The 13,566-nt window shown below is 69.0% G+C and overlaps 3 protein-coding genes across 3 annotated transcripts; 2 read left to right on the top strand and 1 right to left on the bottom strand.

Moving 5' to 3' along the window:
* Positions 1–1,131: 1,131 nt before the first annotated feature.
* EMIHUDRAFT_97248 (hypothetical protein) lies at positions 1,132–1,982 on the top strand (the record flags this gene model as incomplete). Its single annotated transcript, XM_005757717.1, has 3 exons — positions 1,132–1,176; positions 1,593–1,640; positions 1,728–1,982. The coding sequence occupies 3 exons, from the start codon at positions 1,132–1,134 to the stop codon at positions 1,980–1,982; spliced, it is 348 nt and encodes a 115-aa protein (XP_005757774.1).
* A 7,615-nt stretch (positions 1,983–9,597) lies between these two features.
* EMIHUDRAFT_420672 (hypothetical protein) lies at positions 9,598–10,530 on the top strand (the record flags this gene model as incomplete). The annotated part of the gene is made up of 3 exons (XM_005757716.1): positions 9,598–9,745; positions 9,800–9,907; positions 10,006–10,530. 3 exons carry the CDS (start codon positions 9,598–9,600, stop codon positions 10,287–10,289), a joined length of 540 nt encoding a protein of 179 aa, XP_005757773.1. The 3' UTR covers positions 10,290–10,530.
* EMIHUDRAFT_448619 (hypothetical protein) lies at positions 10,505–13,290 on the bottom strand. The gene is made up of 4 exons (XM_005757715.1): positions 12,709–13,290; positions 11,897–12,252; positions 11,644–11,734; positions 10,505–11,502 (listed from the first exon to the last, which is right to left on the bottom strand). The coding sequence occupies exons 1-4, from the start codon at positions 13,210–13,212 to the stop codon at positions 10,825–10,827; spliced, it is 1,629 nt and encodes a 542-aa protein (XP_005757772.1). The 5' UTR covers positions 13,213–13,290; the 3' UTR covers positions 10,505–10,824.
* Between the last annotated feature and the right edge of the window lie 276 nt (positions 13,291–13,566).

Raw genomic sequence — 13,566 nt, 5'->3', positions numbered from 1 at the left:
CCACGCATCCACCCGCGCACCAGCACCACCCTAGTTCCACGGGGTGCTGATGGGCGTCTCCCTCGCCCCCTGGGTAGAGTAGGGCGCTCGCGGAGATGAAGCTGCGGCCCGAAACCCCCCTTTTCTTCTGCACACACAGCACACCGCAACGAGGGAGAGAGCGTGCGGTGTGCGCGCGAAGATCCTAGCACCTAGCTGCACGCCGGGCGCGGGGCGTACGGCATTACGTGTGTTGCGTTCGTTCGGTGTAAATCTCACGCAAAATAATGATACACACCGATGTCGAGAACGAGAGCGATCGTATAGTTCGTACAGGGTCGGTCAGGTGGAACAGGCGTGAGACACAAGTGACGGACAAAATTTTGCCTACACAAGGCCCGTCCTAGCGCTACGCGCGACACCGCACGGGTCACGGCGCTGCTGCCTCGCTGCTGCACCGCTGGGAGCGGGAGCCTGCAGCCCTTTGACGGGAGCGGTTCTGATGGATGGGGGGACGGCGTCGAAAAGAGCCCTTGAAAGAGCCTGTTTACGTAAAGAGCCTGCAGCGACACGTCGAAAGATCGCACAAGGGCGGGGGGACCTGTTCCTTTTTACCCATCTCACAGTTTGTGTTTAGAGGTGTCCGTTATTTATTTATTTTGGCACTTCCACTTGGTACTTGGTGTTGGACTAGAACTTCCGCCAACTTTGAACGTGCGGGACTTTCCGGATTCCGCATCCCTTGCGCCGTTCCATCCTGCCATCCCGCCGTCCGCCTTTGTTTTGTTCCTTTGTTTGCTTAGGTGATTTTGACCGCGCAAGATAAAAGGGTGGCTAAGGGCTCTGCCCGCAAGGCGCCCGCGTCGCAGACGCGGTACCATTGACAAATCTGCGATATACCCCCACACGAGCAAATAGCCAAAATCCGAATACCGTGCACGAACTGCGTGATGTGGGCCGTGCAAGCCTTCAGCTGGTGCCAAGACGTGCGTAAAATTTGAAATAACGAAGAACGTCCGCTTCGGACGGAGCAACTGAGGGAAGCCGCTGATCGAGCCCAGCGTGCCCGCGGCCGCCTCCCGCGCAACACCGCCGCTGGGGACGACACGCTGCGGATTCGGATCGAGCCCGGGGGGCGCGGCGGGCCGCTCGATGGTCGTCCGCTTCGTCTGCGACAAGTCCATCCCAAAGGCGCGTGTCCTGCGATAGATAGACTCGACGGGCTCACCGGCGCGGGGTGGACGCAGGACAGATGCTGGCGGCACACATGGCGACAGGGACACACGGACAAGACACCCCCTCGCCTCTCCCTGCAGCCTGCCGACCGCCGCCGCTCTTTTCTCCTCCGCCGCCCGCCTCGCCTACCGCCTCTCCCTCCCTGCCGCCTCCCACCCTCCCCCTCGCCTTCTGGCCTCTCCCCGCCCCGCCACCTCTCCACTCGCCACTCCCCTCCCTTCGCCATCACCGCTACCCTCACCGCAGCCTCCCTCACCGCCACCGCCCCTCACCGCAGCCTCCCTCACCGCCACCGCCCCTCACCGCAGCCTCCCTCACCGCCACCGCCCCTCACCGCAGCCTCCCTCACCGCCACCGCCCCCTCCCTACCTCCAAAGGCGGTCCTCACCGAAGCCACCGGCGGCAGCCTCAAGTACAACCTCACGGTCCGCGCCGCCGCCGCCTGCCCGGTCGGTCGCTGCACAGCCAGCGCTGGGACTCGTCACACCTTTGCCACCCTCCTTGCGGAGCAGGAGGAGATCCGCTTGCTGTACTTTGAACAGCGTGCCAAGACCTACATTGAGGAGGTGCTCGTACCGGCGCTCGGCATCAGTGTGTTTTACTACGTGATGGAGTTTGCTTGGGCCCGTCGCTTCCGGGACCAGGGAGCGGCGGGGAGGGGGCAGATTCACTTCCATCTGCTCGGCTGGCTCGAGAGCGGCGAGCCACACCATATCATCTCGGTCGGCAACTCGAGGGACTCAGTAGTTGTGACCCCCCTGGAGTGAGTGAGGACAGGAGAGAGAGAGCTTTGTGGTGTTGGTGTACGCAATAACGGGACAGGGTAGTCGTTCTCTCTAGCTCCCCTTCTAGCTCTTAGCATGAGCTGCGCCCTGTGTCCGACCCCTTTTGCGCAGCAACACCTTAAACTTTTCAGGCCCTCCAAATTCGGGTCGGAGCGTAGCGGAGTGGGCCCCGAGTTTGAAAAGGGCGACGGACGCTTGCGTCCTAGCCTCCAACACAACGCCTCCCCGGCGCAGAGGGGCTCCCGGAGGGATGCACAACCGACCCGCGCCACGCCGCTTGCGGCGGTCCTCTTCCCAATAAATAAATAAAACGGGCACGCCAAACGAGGGGTGGGAGAAGGACAGGGTCCCCACCTGCACGAGCAGGATCTTGTAAGGACGATCAGGGACACAGGGGAACGGGAGCGGGGAGCGCATCGCGACACGGAGGGGGGCTGGGCAGGGTTCACCCACACGACAGGGTCCCAGGGATTCCTCTCTCGTATAGGACAGGTTGCACCCGGCGGCACGGGGGCAGGCGCGGGCCTCCTACTGGTTGCGCTCTCCTAGTTCTCACCTGCTCCTGACAAGGGACAGCGACAGGCTCGCAGCACGGTGGACTCCCTATTCCACTGGCGATCTCTCTCGACTAGCGACCTTCCTCCGGCTTCTCACCAGCAGTCTCTCACTACCACGGGCACACTGACAGAGGCGGCCAAAAGGCTCACGTGGGTGGCAGGGCGGTGATAGGAGTCTCCCACTCTGTGGGCTTCGCTAGAGGTGCGGCCCCTGCGCGTGTCCTCGCCCTTGAAGGGGAAGGGGAAGGGGCTGTGTGTGTGTGTGGTGTGTGTGTGTCCTCTTCCCAGCTCCGCGGCGCGTGCGTTCTTCTTTTAACCCCTGAGGCCGGCGTATGCACGCCTGTGGTGGGCACACTACCTGTGGGCACACTAGATCTACTGCAATGTTGGCAGATGTCGCGTCGCGTCTCGAGAAGGCGGTCGAGACGGCACGCACGAGCGGCGCCTCCGACGGCGTCACCGCCCAGCTCGAGCTCCTTCACCAGCTGAGCGGCCTCCTCTCCGTTGCCGGGGAGGAGCAGGTCAAGGCGGTGCAGGGGTCCATCGAGGCGTCCTGCCTCGGCGCGGCGCTGCTCGGCCCTCCTCCGGCGGTGGCGCAGCTGTGTGCAAACGTGCTCATCACAATCTACCGCCGCGGAGCGCGCACCACTCTCTACACGACTGTTGGCCAGCTCCTCTCCTGGCTGAGCAACAAGGTTTCGCCAGCCAGCGCCCCCGCGGCGAAGCTGGCAACCGTCCACCTGCTCGGCGGGCTCTGCGCCGCGCATGGCGGCGCGATGGTCTCGCTCTGCCTGGACTCCATCACTCTCCTCACCAAGCTCACCCGCAGTGCGGAGCCGTCTGTCCGCCCGATGGCGTGGGCCGCCTTCGGCCGCGCGTGCACCGGGTCGGGCGGCGTGCCTCGCGCCGCGCAGGATGAGGCGGTCAAGAACCTGAAGCACGCGCTGACGGAGCGCGGCTCGACCAACGAGCTGCGCGCCGCCGCCCTCGCCGCCGCCCCCATGCTCGCGGCCTACTCCGAAGGCCTCTGGGCACTCTTGCTGCCAACGCGCGGCTTTCGCAGCCGCTCGGCCTCTCTCCGGACCCCCCCCCCCCCCCTCCCCTAGGTGGCAGATCTCTTCGAGTCGCTCACGCAGCTCTGCACGCGCGCTCTCGACGACGCCTCCCCTGTCGTGCGGGCGGCGGCCGCAGGCGCGCTCGCGGACGTCCTGCTCGCCTCTCTGGCGCGGCCGGCGGGCTTCGGCGCCGCATCGGCCGCTGGCGGGGCAGGGGGCGCCAAGGGGGCGCCGCGCAAGCTCGGCCTCAAGATGAACTTGCCGGGCAAGCGCGCCGAGGCATCCTCCCCCATCGAGGCGGCGGCCAACGTGCTCTCGGCGCCGTTTGTGAAGCCGGGCGCCTCGAAAGAGGCGCGCACTAGCGGCACATTGCGCACTGCGCGGCCGCCTCTTCCGCAGCTCAGCCCGTCCCCCCCCTCTGCGCAAGGTGCGGGCCGGCCTCGCGCGCGCCACCGTGGCTGTGTTTGGCGGCATGAAGCGCGCCGAGCTGGAGCGCCACTCCGAGTTTCTCGTCGCCCAGCTGCTCGGTATGTTGAACGGCGCCGCCGAGGGGCAGGGCGGCAGCAAGGCGTCCGGACGGGGCGACTTCGCCGCCGAGGCGATCTCTCACGCGCTGCGCGCCGGGTTGGGGGAGAGGCTTTCGGAGCGCGGGCAGCAGGCGATGGCCACGTCCCTGGCGGCGCACGCGTCGTGCCGCGCCTCCCCAGAGGGGCTGACGTTGGTGTGCCTCTCGCAGCTCTACCTGCTGCTGCTGCAGCTCCGCGAGGTCGCCGCCGACGCGCGCGACCTGCTGCTGCAGGGCGAGCGGCCTCTCCTCTCCCTTGCCGCGTCGCCCGTCCGGCAGCTGCGCCTGGCCGCTTGCGCTTGCCTCTGGGCGCTCGTCCTCGCCTTCCCGTCGCACCTCGCGCCGCTGCTCAACGTCTCGCTCAACCGTTTGCGCGCCGCCGCCGCCGAGGCGGCCGCGGCGAAGGAGGGCGCGCCGAGGGAGGCCGCCACCGCCGCTCTACTCGGGCACGCGCAGGCTGTGGGCACGCTGCTCGGCGCGATGGCGCGCACGCCGCACGGGGGGCCGTCCTCCCTCGCCAACGCTGCGTTGCACGCCGCCGCCGACCTCGTTGCCGCGGGCGGCGCCGGCGGCGCGGCGGGCTGGATGCTCGTGCGCGCCCTCCTCTCGCTCCCGACCGAGTGGCTCTCCGCCAAGCCTCGCCTCACGCGGCTCTACGCGCTGCTCAAGGGCGCTCTCGCCTCTCCGCCGCCCGAGGTGACCCCCAAGCGGCGCGAGGCGGTCGAGGCCGAGCTGCACGCGCGCGCGCACGCGCTGCACGCTCTGTGCGCCCCCTCGGCGCGCCCCAGTAGCGAGCGTGGAGCCTCTCCTCACCTTGGCCTTTCATCAGGCGCGCCTTCCTCGAGCGCATGCCCGAGTCGGCGGCGCTGCCCCTCCTCAAGCCGGTCACTTCGACCTTTGTCCCACCCTCGCTCGCCCTCCTCGCCGCTTGCCGCGAGCACGCGCCTCGCCTGATGTCAGAGCCTTTCCGCGCCGCCTACATGCTCTTCCGCGCGCGGCTCTACGAGGTGCTGCTCGCGCTGCTGGCACGAGCAGCGTCGTGTGGAAACCACATCTGGACGTTTCCAACTGTGAGCAGGTGCTACTCGCTCTACCCTCCTCTGCGCTCACCGCCAAGGCGCGCGGCTTCGGGGAGGCGCCTCACCTTGGGCAGGATATCCCACAGCTTTCGCCGCGGCCGAGCGTAGGTGCTGAATGTGGTGATGCCGCTCGTGGTCGCCGACATCGTCGAGCCCGCCAACACGCATGGCGCCATTTGCACCGCCCTCGCGTCGATGCTCGCGCCCGCCGACGCCGTGCTCGCACCCGCCACCGCCCCCGACGCGCCCGTCGCGTCACTGCTCTGCGAGCCTCTCCGGGGCGCCACGTGCGCTGAGGCGAAGCAGGGGAGCGACGGCTCGAGCTGACAGCCCCGCATTCTTTACGCTTCGGTCTGCAAACAGGCGGAGGGCTCGTGCGAGTGGCTGGTTGAGCTACGTGGGGGCTCGCATGCGACGAGCGAGGGTGCTTGCCTCGACGCCGCTGTTGGCCTCTTCGGCGCCGTCTTTCGGCTGCAGACCTCGGACGTTCGGCAGCAGTTGCTCGGGCATTTGGGCAACGCGGCGGCCCGCGTCACCAAGGAGAGCAAGCCGAGCACGGGTGGCGGCTTCTTCGGCGGCGGCGGCTCGGACGCGGCCAAGGACGAGGCGCCGTCCGGGTTGGTCAACATTTGCGCCGCTTTGCTCGGGTCGCTGCAGCGCCTTGCCACCAAGCCGTCGCGTTCCGCTCTTCGCCCCGAACTCACACCCGCCTTTGCTGCCGTCCTCGCGCCGTGCCTCGCCGAGCCAGACGTCTCCGTCCGGCGCGGAGCCGCGCAGGCGGTGGGGCTGCTCGGCCAGCTTCTCGGCGCAGCTTACGCCGACGCCTTCTCGACCGCCGCCGCCAAGCTCCTCACGGACACGAAGGCAAAAGAGGAGGCCCGCGCCGGCCACGCGCTCGCGCTCGGGCTCCTGCTCTCCTCCTCCGCGCCCGCCGCTGCCGCCGACAAGCACGCGGCGTTTGGGCGCGTGCGGTCGGGCGTGCAGCTCCTCTGCAGCTTACTGCCGACCCCAGCCGCCGCCACCGCCACCGCCACTGCCTCGCCGCCCCCGGCCGGCGGCAGGCACGCTTCGGAGTGGGCTTTGCACTCGCTCGCACGCGTGGCGGCGGTGCTCGGGGGCGACTTCAGGCCGCTGACGGGTGCAACCCTCTCGGGCGTCTCCGCCGTCGCGCTCGCGCCCGCGCCGCCGCTCACAGCGAGGGCGGCGCAGGGGCTCGCCGCCTTGTCCACCACGCTCGCCGCGTCGCTGCTGCCCTCGCTCTCCGCGGCGGCCGGCGCTGGCAAGCCGCCGCAGCACAAAGGGGGGCAGCACACGGCGATGCTGTTCCGTTGCCGCGTCCTCGTCGCTGCTGCGCGCCGTGCCCACCCCCTCGACGGCAGGAGCGGCGGCGCCGCCGAGGCGCTGCTCGCTGAGGAGCTGCGCTTCGAGCGGCTCCTCCTCTCGCTCCCGAGTGGCACGCTCCCCTCGGCCGTCGCCGCGTCGCCGCCGGCGATCCACGAGGCGGTGCTGCGGGGACTCGCCTCCCGCCACCCAGGGTTGCGCGCTGCCGCCGTCGAGGCGTTGCGCGAATTTGGCGTCGCCGGGGCTGGCGGCGGGGCGACAGGACACACGGGCTACGCGATGCCGCCGTCGACTCTCGGCCGGGCGGCCGTGGCGTTGCTCAGCTTGATGGATGGCGAGGTGGACCGGGAGGCGCTCGACGCCGCCAAGCGCGTCACGCTCTCGCTGCTTCACGCAGATGGCGGGCAGCGGCCCATCTTTTGGCTCCGCACGTTGGGCGATGTGGTGCAGGAGGTGGTGCGGAGCGAGGCTGAGCTGCGAGGAAGCAACCGCGGAGACGACGAGGAGGCGGGCGGCGAGGAGGGCAGCGGGTGGGATCAGAACGCGTCGGGGCTGCCGACGGTGGGTGGCGATGACGAGGACGAAGAGGAGGATCGCAAGCGGCAGAAGGAGGCGCAGCTCGAGGCGGAGGAGAACGCGAAGTGGGCGCACGTGGCTCCGCGCTGGCAGACGCGTCTCTACGCCGCCGAGTGCGTGCGGCGTCTCCTCGACGTTGCCGACCACTCCGCGCATTACGACCTCACGCTCGCGCGCGAGGAGACCGAGCGCCAGGGCGGCAGCGGGGAGCGGCTCGTCCTGCATTTGGGCCGCCTCGTCTCGGTCGCTTTCACCGTCGCGACTTCGCGGATCGAGGCGCCGCGTGCCTGCCGGCGTGCTGAGGCTGCGGGACAAGTCCGTGACAGATCCCCGGAGTTGTGGTCCCCGTAGGCGATGCGCCCCGCCGGCGTGCTGATGCTGCTGGACGTGGTCGAGCGCTTTGCTGCCGCCCCCGACCCCGACTACCAGGGCCACCTCCTCCTCGAGCAGTCGCACGCGCAGCTGGGCGCGGCGTTGCGCCCTTGCTTCGGCCCCGAGGCGGACCCGTCCCTGACTGCTTCGGGTGCTGCGCTGCTCGCCCGCTACCTTCTTGCCATCTCGACCACTAGCGGCGGCATCCAGGTCGACCCCCCCCCCCCACACACACACTCAAATCCACCACCACGCCACCAACGCCGCCACCGCCGCCGCCGCCGCCGCCGCCGCTGCCGTTGCCGCCGCCACCACCACCACCCCACGCACCTCATCCCAGCTCCGTCCCCAACCCCCGTCCCCATGTCCACCCCTGCCACGATCCAGGTCGACCCTGCAGCCATCCGCAAGTTGCTCGCGCTACTCACCAAGCGGCTAACGCCAGCCGCCCTCGCCGCCATCTCCTACCCCGCCCTCTCCGACGCCGCCGCGACGATGGTCCGAACCACATCGTTGCGTGCGGCGGCGGCGTTGCAGGCGGCGGCGGCGCGGGAGCCTGAGGCACTGCCCGCGCTCAACCATGCGACTGCTCCCGTCGCTGTCTACGACGCGGTGCATCACCCGATCCATAGGCTCGTGCCGAGCTCTGCAAGCAGATGCAGCCGTCGCTAGTGGACTTGCGTTCATGCTGGATGGGGCTGTTGCGCGATCACGCCGCACTCTCGATCGCCGGCCACCGCCGCCAGGGATCAGGTGCAGGTGCCGCGCCGGGACGCGGGATGACACGTCTGCGGCGGCTGCGGTAGGCCGCGCCGCGAAGGGCTATGTGCCGCACTTGTACGTGCAAGGCGCCGCGACAGCCTCGCGCGAGCACCTCGAGCATGCCGCGCCGTTAGTCTTCGAGGCGCCGCCCTTTCGTCCATGGTTCGCCGCTGGGCGGCGTCTTCTCACATGTTTGCGCGAGACGTTGCGTAGGCCGCGCTCTCGATGGTTGCCACGCCAGAGTGGGTTGCAGGCCGGGGCGGCGGCGGCGGCGGCGGCGGCGGCGGCGGCGGCGAGGTTCGGCCCGAAGATCCGCATGCATCGGCGACACTTACTCCTATCGAGGCAGGGGAGGCGCGGCGAGATTTCGACTTGTTGCTTGGCATGTGCACGCACGCGCTCGCCGCCGCCGCCGAGCGACGACCGGCTGACGGCTCGCCACCAGACGCGAGGGACGACGAGGCGGCGGCATGCACGCTCGCATTGCCGCAGCTTCTCAGCGAGGCTTACTTGCAGCCCGATGTGTTGCCCCCCGGTTCGTTCGAGCTGTTGCTGTCGCTGCTTGCGCGGTTGGGCGAGGCGTCACCTCACCCGCAGATGCGGGATGCCGTTGCCGCCGTCGCCGCTCACCTCGCGCCGCGACTTGGGGGATACGCGGCCCCGCCCCCCACGGGCGACCTCGTCCCTCCGCTTGGCCGTTCGCCCGCCGACGCCGCGCGCCTTGTCGCCGCTGCGCAACAACTTTGCGCTGCGCCAGCTCTGCGCGCCATCCCCGCTTTGCGCGCTCCCGCTTCACTCTGCCAGCCGCCGCCGCCGCAGCCGCTCCCTGTTGCCGAGTTGCGCTCCCTGGCGCTTGCAGTGGAAGCTATCGCCACGCTCCCAGATTCGCTTCCAGCCGGCGCGGCATTGCCGTATTTGCCCACCGCGTTTACCGTCGTGCTGCGCGTGACCCATGCCGTTGCGACGTCGCCGCCGGTTGCCGACCCGCCGGGTGCGGCGGCGGCGGCTGCGCTGCGCGAGGCGTGCCTCAGCTCGGTGGCGACGTTGCGCAGGCGGTGCGCCGCGCCGGCCGATGCCGATGAGCGGCTGGAGGAGGCAAGTTCCGGTCTCGCCGTCGCAAAGGCAACGCTCCGTACGAGTGCCGCCGCCAGCGCGCTCGAGGTGCTGCAGGCCACGCCTGTCGCATCGCGCGGGCTGATGTTGCGCGCGGTGCTGGCGCTGGTGGAGGGGCTACCTCTGGGCGGTGGCGCCACGGCCGTGCATACGGGTGTGGCGGCAGCCGCGCGCGAGATGGTGGCGAGCGAGACGCAGGGCGAGGCGCACGCTGCGCTCCTCGCTTTCCTCGCAGCAATCAAGGAGCAGCCGGACCTCCTCCACTTTTACCTGACTGAGCTGCTCCCCGACGTCGCAGCCTCCTTTAAGACGGGCGGCGCTGCCAGTTGACGATCGGCATCCTCCACACGCGTGTTTGACACCCGGCGGTCTTGTGTAGGCTGCGACCGGCTCGGCGCCATCAAGCTGCTCCTGCTCGCGTGCACGCTCAGCTCAGCTGAGGCGGCGCCGGCGCTCTTCTCCCTCACGCTGCCGCTCCTCATCCACGGTGCACCCCTCTGCACGCCCGCTCTCCACCCGTGCCCAACCGCTCTTGTTGCCGGCCTCGGCCCGGACCCACTCCCACCCACGGGCGTCGCCCGGCAGGCATGAGCGTCGCCGCGGACGGGCCGCCCTCAAAGGTGGGCGCGGAGCTGTCGGCGGTGGCGCACGCCGCCCTCACGGCGCTCGCCAGCCGGTCGGCGGACGCATTCCGCGCTTCTGTCGCAAATTTCTCCACCGAGACGCGGTCGCGGATGGAGGTTGCCATCCGGGAGGAGCAGGCGAAGAAGCAACGCGCGGTGGCCGCGTCGCCCGGTGCCGCTGTCACCGCCGCCAAGCCCAAGATTGCGCTCAAGATGGACTTTGGCAGCTTCTCCGCCAAGGCGTAGGCGGGTGAGGCGTGAAGGTTGCAGCCCCGGTGCGACAGCATCCGACTGCTGCGGCCCTGAGTGTGCGTGTGTGAGTGTGTGCGCGATGCTGCTGAACTGCTCTCTTTCGTCTTTGCACTCTGGGCGGATCCTACATGCTACATCTCATAGGGGTACCTCGTAGGGGGCTTCGTCCCCGGGAGCGGGACCCGGAGAGCTCTCTAGTTTTTGTGTGTCGGTAGAAGCGTAGAACATATGTCTTGTGTGCCGCCCCCGCCGAGCTCGCAGAGCTTCCGCGCACAACCCCCCTACAACCCCCTAGGGCCCTACGAGACTCATCTCTCATGCAATTTCTCCCCCCTCGCCACGACGTGCAAGCTGCAACGACGCCTCGCAGTGAGAGTGGTAGTGCCATATCGCCATCGCGCGAGACTGCACACACTCGACACGAGAGACCTGTCGTAGACTCATAGTGTCGAGGTGACCTGACCTCGCGAGAGGCAGACGTGACGAACGCTTGCCCCTCTCCTAGCCCCACGGTAAGGAGCCAGCCGCCCTAGTCGGAAGGGAGAAGGTGGCGCCTTTCCAGCGCCTGCCTCAACGAGCGCTCCTCAAACAGAGCCGCGCGCAACGCGTCAATCTCGGACACCGCGCGATCGAGCCGCTCCTGCAGCGCCAGCACGAGCTGCTCGCTAGTCTTGTGCAAGGCCGGCCCGTCGCGGAAGACCTCAAAGTCCTCCGAGGGCGCAAGCTGCGGCGCGGGCTGATGGTCGACCTCAGCCCAGACTCGTGAGGGCGCAAGCTGCAAATGGGGGTGGGCAAGTGCGACCGCCGCCTGAACCTCCTCCGCCAGGTCGTCTCCCGCCTCTGCGCCCTCGGTAGGGCGACCCGCTTCGCCGTCGAACGGCAGCCCCTCTCCGGACGCAGCTCCGCCGGGGGCTCCGGAAAGGGAGGACTCTTCGACGTCGGCGACGTCGGCGCTGGCAGCCTCGGTGTCCTCGCTCAGCAAGCGCAACACTCGCGGACGCAGCTCCGCCGTGAGCTCCCCGCTGGCCGCCGCAACGGCGCCGAGCGGTGACACGTTCTCCTTTACCTCCGTCGCCTCCTCCTCCGCCTCCTCAGGCTCTCCGAAGTCGGGAGGGACAGCAGCGGCAGACTCCTCAAAGCGCTCCGGCGGATCCGCAGGCAGCGCCGACAGTCGCCGCGCCGCGAGGTCCTCAAAAGCGTGCTGCGCCTGGGCTGGCGAGAGAAGGGGGGCCTCGCTCGGGGGCGCCGTAGCAGCCGGTGTCGCGCTGCTGCCGCTGCCGCTGCCGCTGCCGGCTGGCGCGGCAGCTGCGGCGGTGGCGGTGACGGCCGCGGCGACACACTCCTCGACACACTCCTCCAGCTTCAAGGCGGGGGAGAGCAGGTGCGAGGATGCGAGCTGCGCATTCTCCTTGTCAATCGAGCCGTCCGTCACGAGCCGCCTGAGGGCGAGCGGGTCGGTGAGGGGAGACGCCGGGTGCGGGGGCGGAGCCGGGGGACAGCCGCGCGCGTGCCGTTGCGTTAGGGTGGAGGCGGATGCCAAATCGACGTTGAGAGCGGCGCCTTGACCCAGAGCGGCGGCCTCCTCCGTCGATGCGCTGCACCGCCGCTCCGCCTCCCCGGAGCCCACAACCAACCGCGGCGCCGGCGGCAAATGTGGCGTGGTCGGGTCGATCAGCAGCGGCGAGCTGCTCTTCGCCTCAGCCTTGGTCGCATTCGCTGTGGTGTCCTGCGCCTCTGGCAACTCGGGCGGCTCCCAAAGTTGGCCGGGTGGCGGCTTGAAGAGGACCACGTCGATCCCCTCGTGGCTGGCGGCCAGCCGTCGCGTCGGAAGTGCCCCGGGGCGGGGAACGCGAGGCTTGCGTAATGGCGCCCGGTCTGGTGCCACCCCGGCGGGCATGGCGGCGAGAGCCTCGCCGACAGCCGAGCGCACCGCGGCCACACGATCGTAGCGCAACGCCTAACAACCCACACCGGGTGCACGCTGAACGCCACACCGGATGCTGCTAACAGGTCATGCCGAGGCACGCCTCGAGCGCCGCCCTCAGCGGAGAGATCAGAGCCGCGCTCGCGGGTGGCGGCTCGCCATTAGAATCGTGGGAGAGGGCTTCCAACAGCGCGGCGGCAGCGCGCGCGGCGGCGGCACGCGCGCGGTGGTCGGACGAGGCGAGGACCTGAGCGAGGGGGGAGGCGCTCGTGAAGCGGCGGGAGTGGTGGTGGTGGTGGGGGGGGGAGGGGGGGGGTTGGGGGCCTTTGTGATGGCAGTCACAATCGCCGCGGCGGTAGGCGTCGAAGCGGCGGTGAACGGGCGAGGCGAGCGGTCAATCGCGGCGGCGAGAGCGAGGCAAGCCGCTTGTGGCGCGAGCGACTGTGCGAGCGACTTGGTGAGCCGAGGCAGGAGCGACCCGATGGACACCTCCACGTCGGCATCGGCAGCGCGCTCTAGGACCGCTACGATGGCGATGGCCGCCCCCTCCTGCATTGCGGCGTTTGGAGCGGAGAGGGCCGTGACAAGAGGCGAGAAGAGGACCGCCAGCCGCAGGCTCGCGACGGAGCCAAAAGCTGGCCCACCCTCAACCGGCGGGAACTGCGAGAGTGCTGCAGCTATCCGGCCAAGCGCAGCGGCGCAAGTCTCTCGCTGGCGAGCGTCGCCGCGTCCAATCTGCGCAACGATGGCGGTGACAATCTTGACTGCGTTCGGCAAACACTCCAACGGCGACGTCTCAAAGGCCTCGGCCAAAATGGAGACGGTCTCGCACGAGGCAACCACTCCCGGCGCCCTCCTCAGGTTCTTCAGGAGCGCGCTGAGGAGAGAGCTGAGGGAGCCGGCCTCGAGACATGCGCGGAGCTCGAGCGCGCCCTGCCGTTGCGTGCTGCGCGCGTCGAGCTTTTCGAGCGCCTTCGCCGTCTTGTACTCCATCCGACGCTGGGGCGAAGGCCTCGAAACGAAGGCCTCGAAAACGAAGGCCTCAAAAGACCAGAGGCCTCAAAAGACCAGTGTGGTGCGCCCAGGTTCTCGCGCGCAAACACCGAATTCTTCCTTTTGGGCGTCTGCCTCTTTGTCTCTCTTCGCAGCTCTCGCGGCTACCTTCTCCCTCCCGCCTTTCGGCGCAACTCTGCCCTCCTCGCGGCATATTTTAGCACGTGTCTGCTTTTCATCTCCTGCAGGTGGGGACCCTGTCCTCCTAGAATCCCTCGTGTGAGTTTTTCTTTTTTCTTTTCGCCCAACCAACCCCGGGGTGGGAGAGCTCACCCAATCGGCCGCCATCCATGC

Source organism: Emiliania huxleyi (genome assembly GCF_000372725.1).
Source record: "Emiliania huxleyi CCMP1516 unplaced genomic scaffold EMIHUscaffold_9, whole genome shotgun sequence".
NCBI lineage: Eukaryota > Haptophyta > Isochrysidales > Noelaerhabdaceae > Emiliania > Emiliania huxleyi.
This window is presented reverse-complemented; position numbering and strand designations above follow the sequence as displayed.

What these genes read in the sequence shown, in the direction of transcription:
- EMIHUDRAFT_448619 (XM_005757715.1), bottom strand. Translation starts at nt 13,212, where the DNA reads ATGGAGTACAAGACGGCGAAGGCGCTCGAAAAGCTCGACGCGCGCAGC. An exon ending in TCCGGGGAGGCGGAGCGGCG is followed by an intron (nt 11,735 to 11,896) that starts GTGCAGCGCATC and finishes GCTCGCCCTCAG; the next exon opens with GCGGCTCGTGACGGACGGCT. An exon ending in CCTTGAAGCTGGAGGAGTGT is followed by an intron (nt 11,503 to 11,643) that starts GTCGAGGAGTGT and finishes TCGCCAGCCCAG; the next exon opens with GCGCAGCACGCTTTTGAGGA.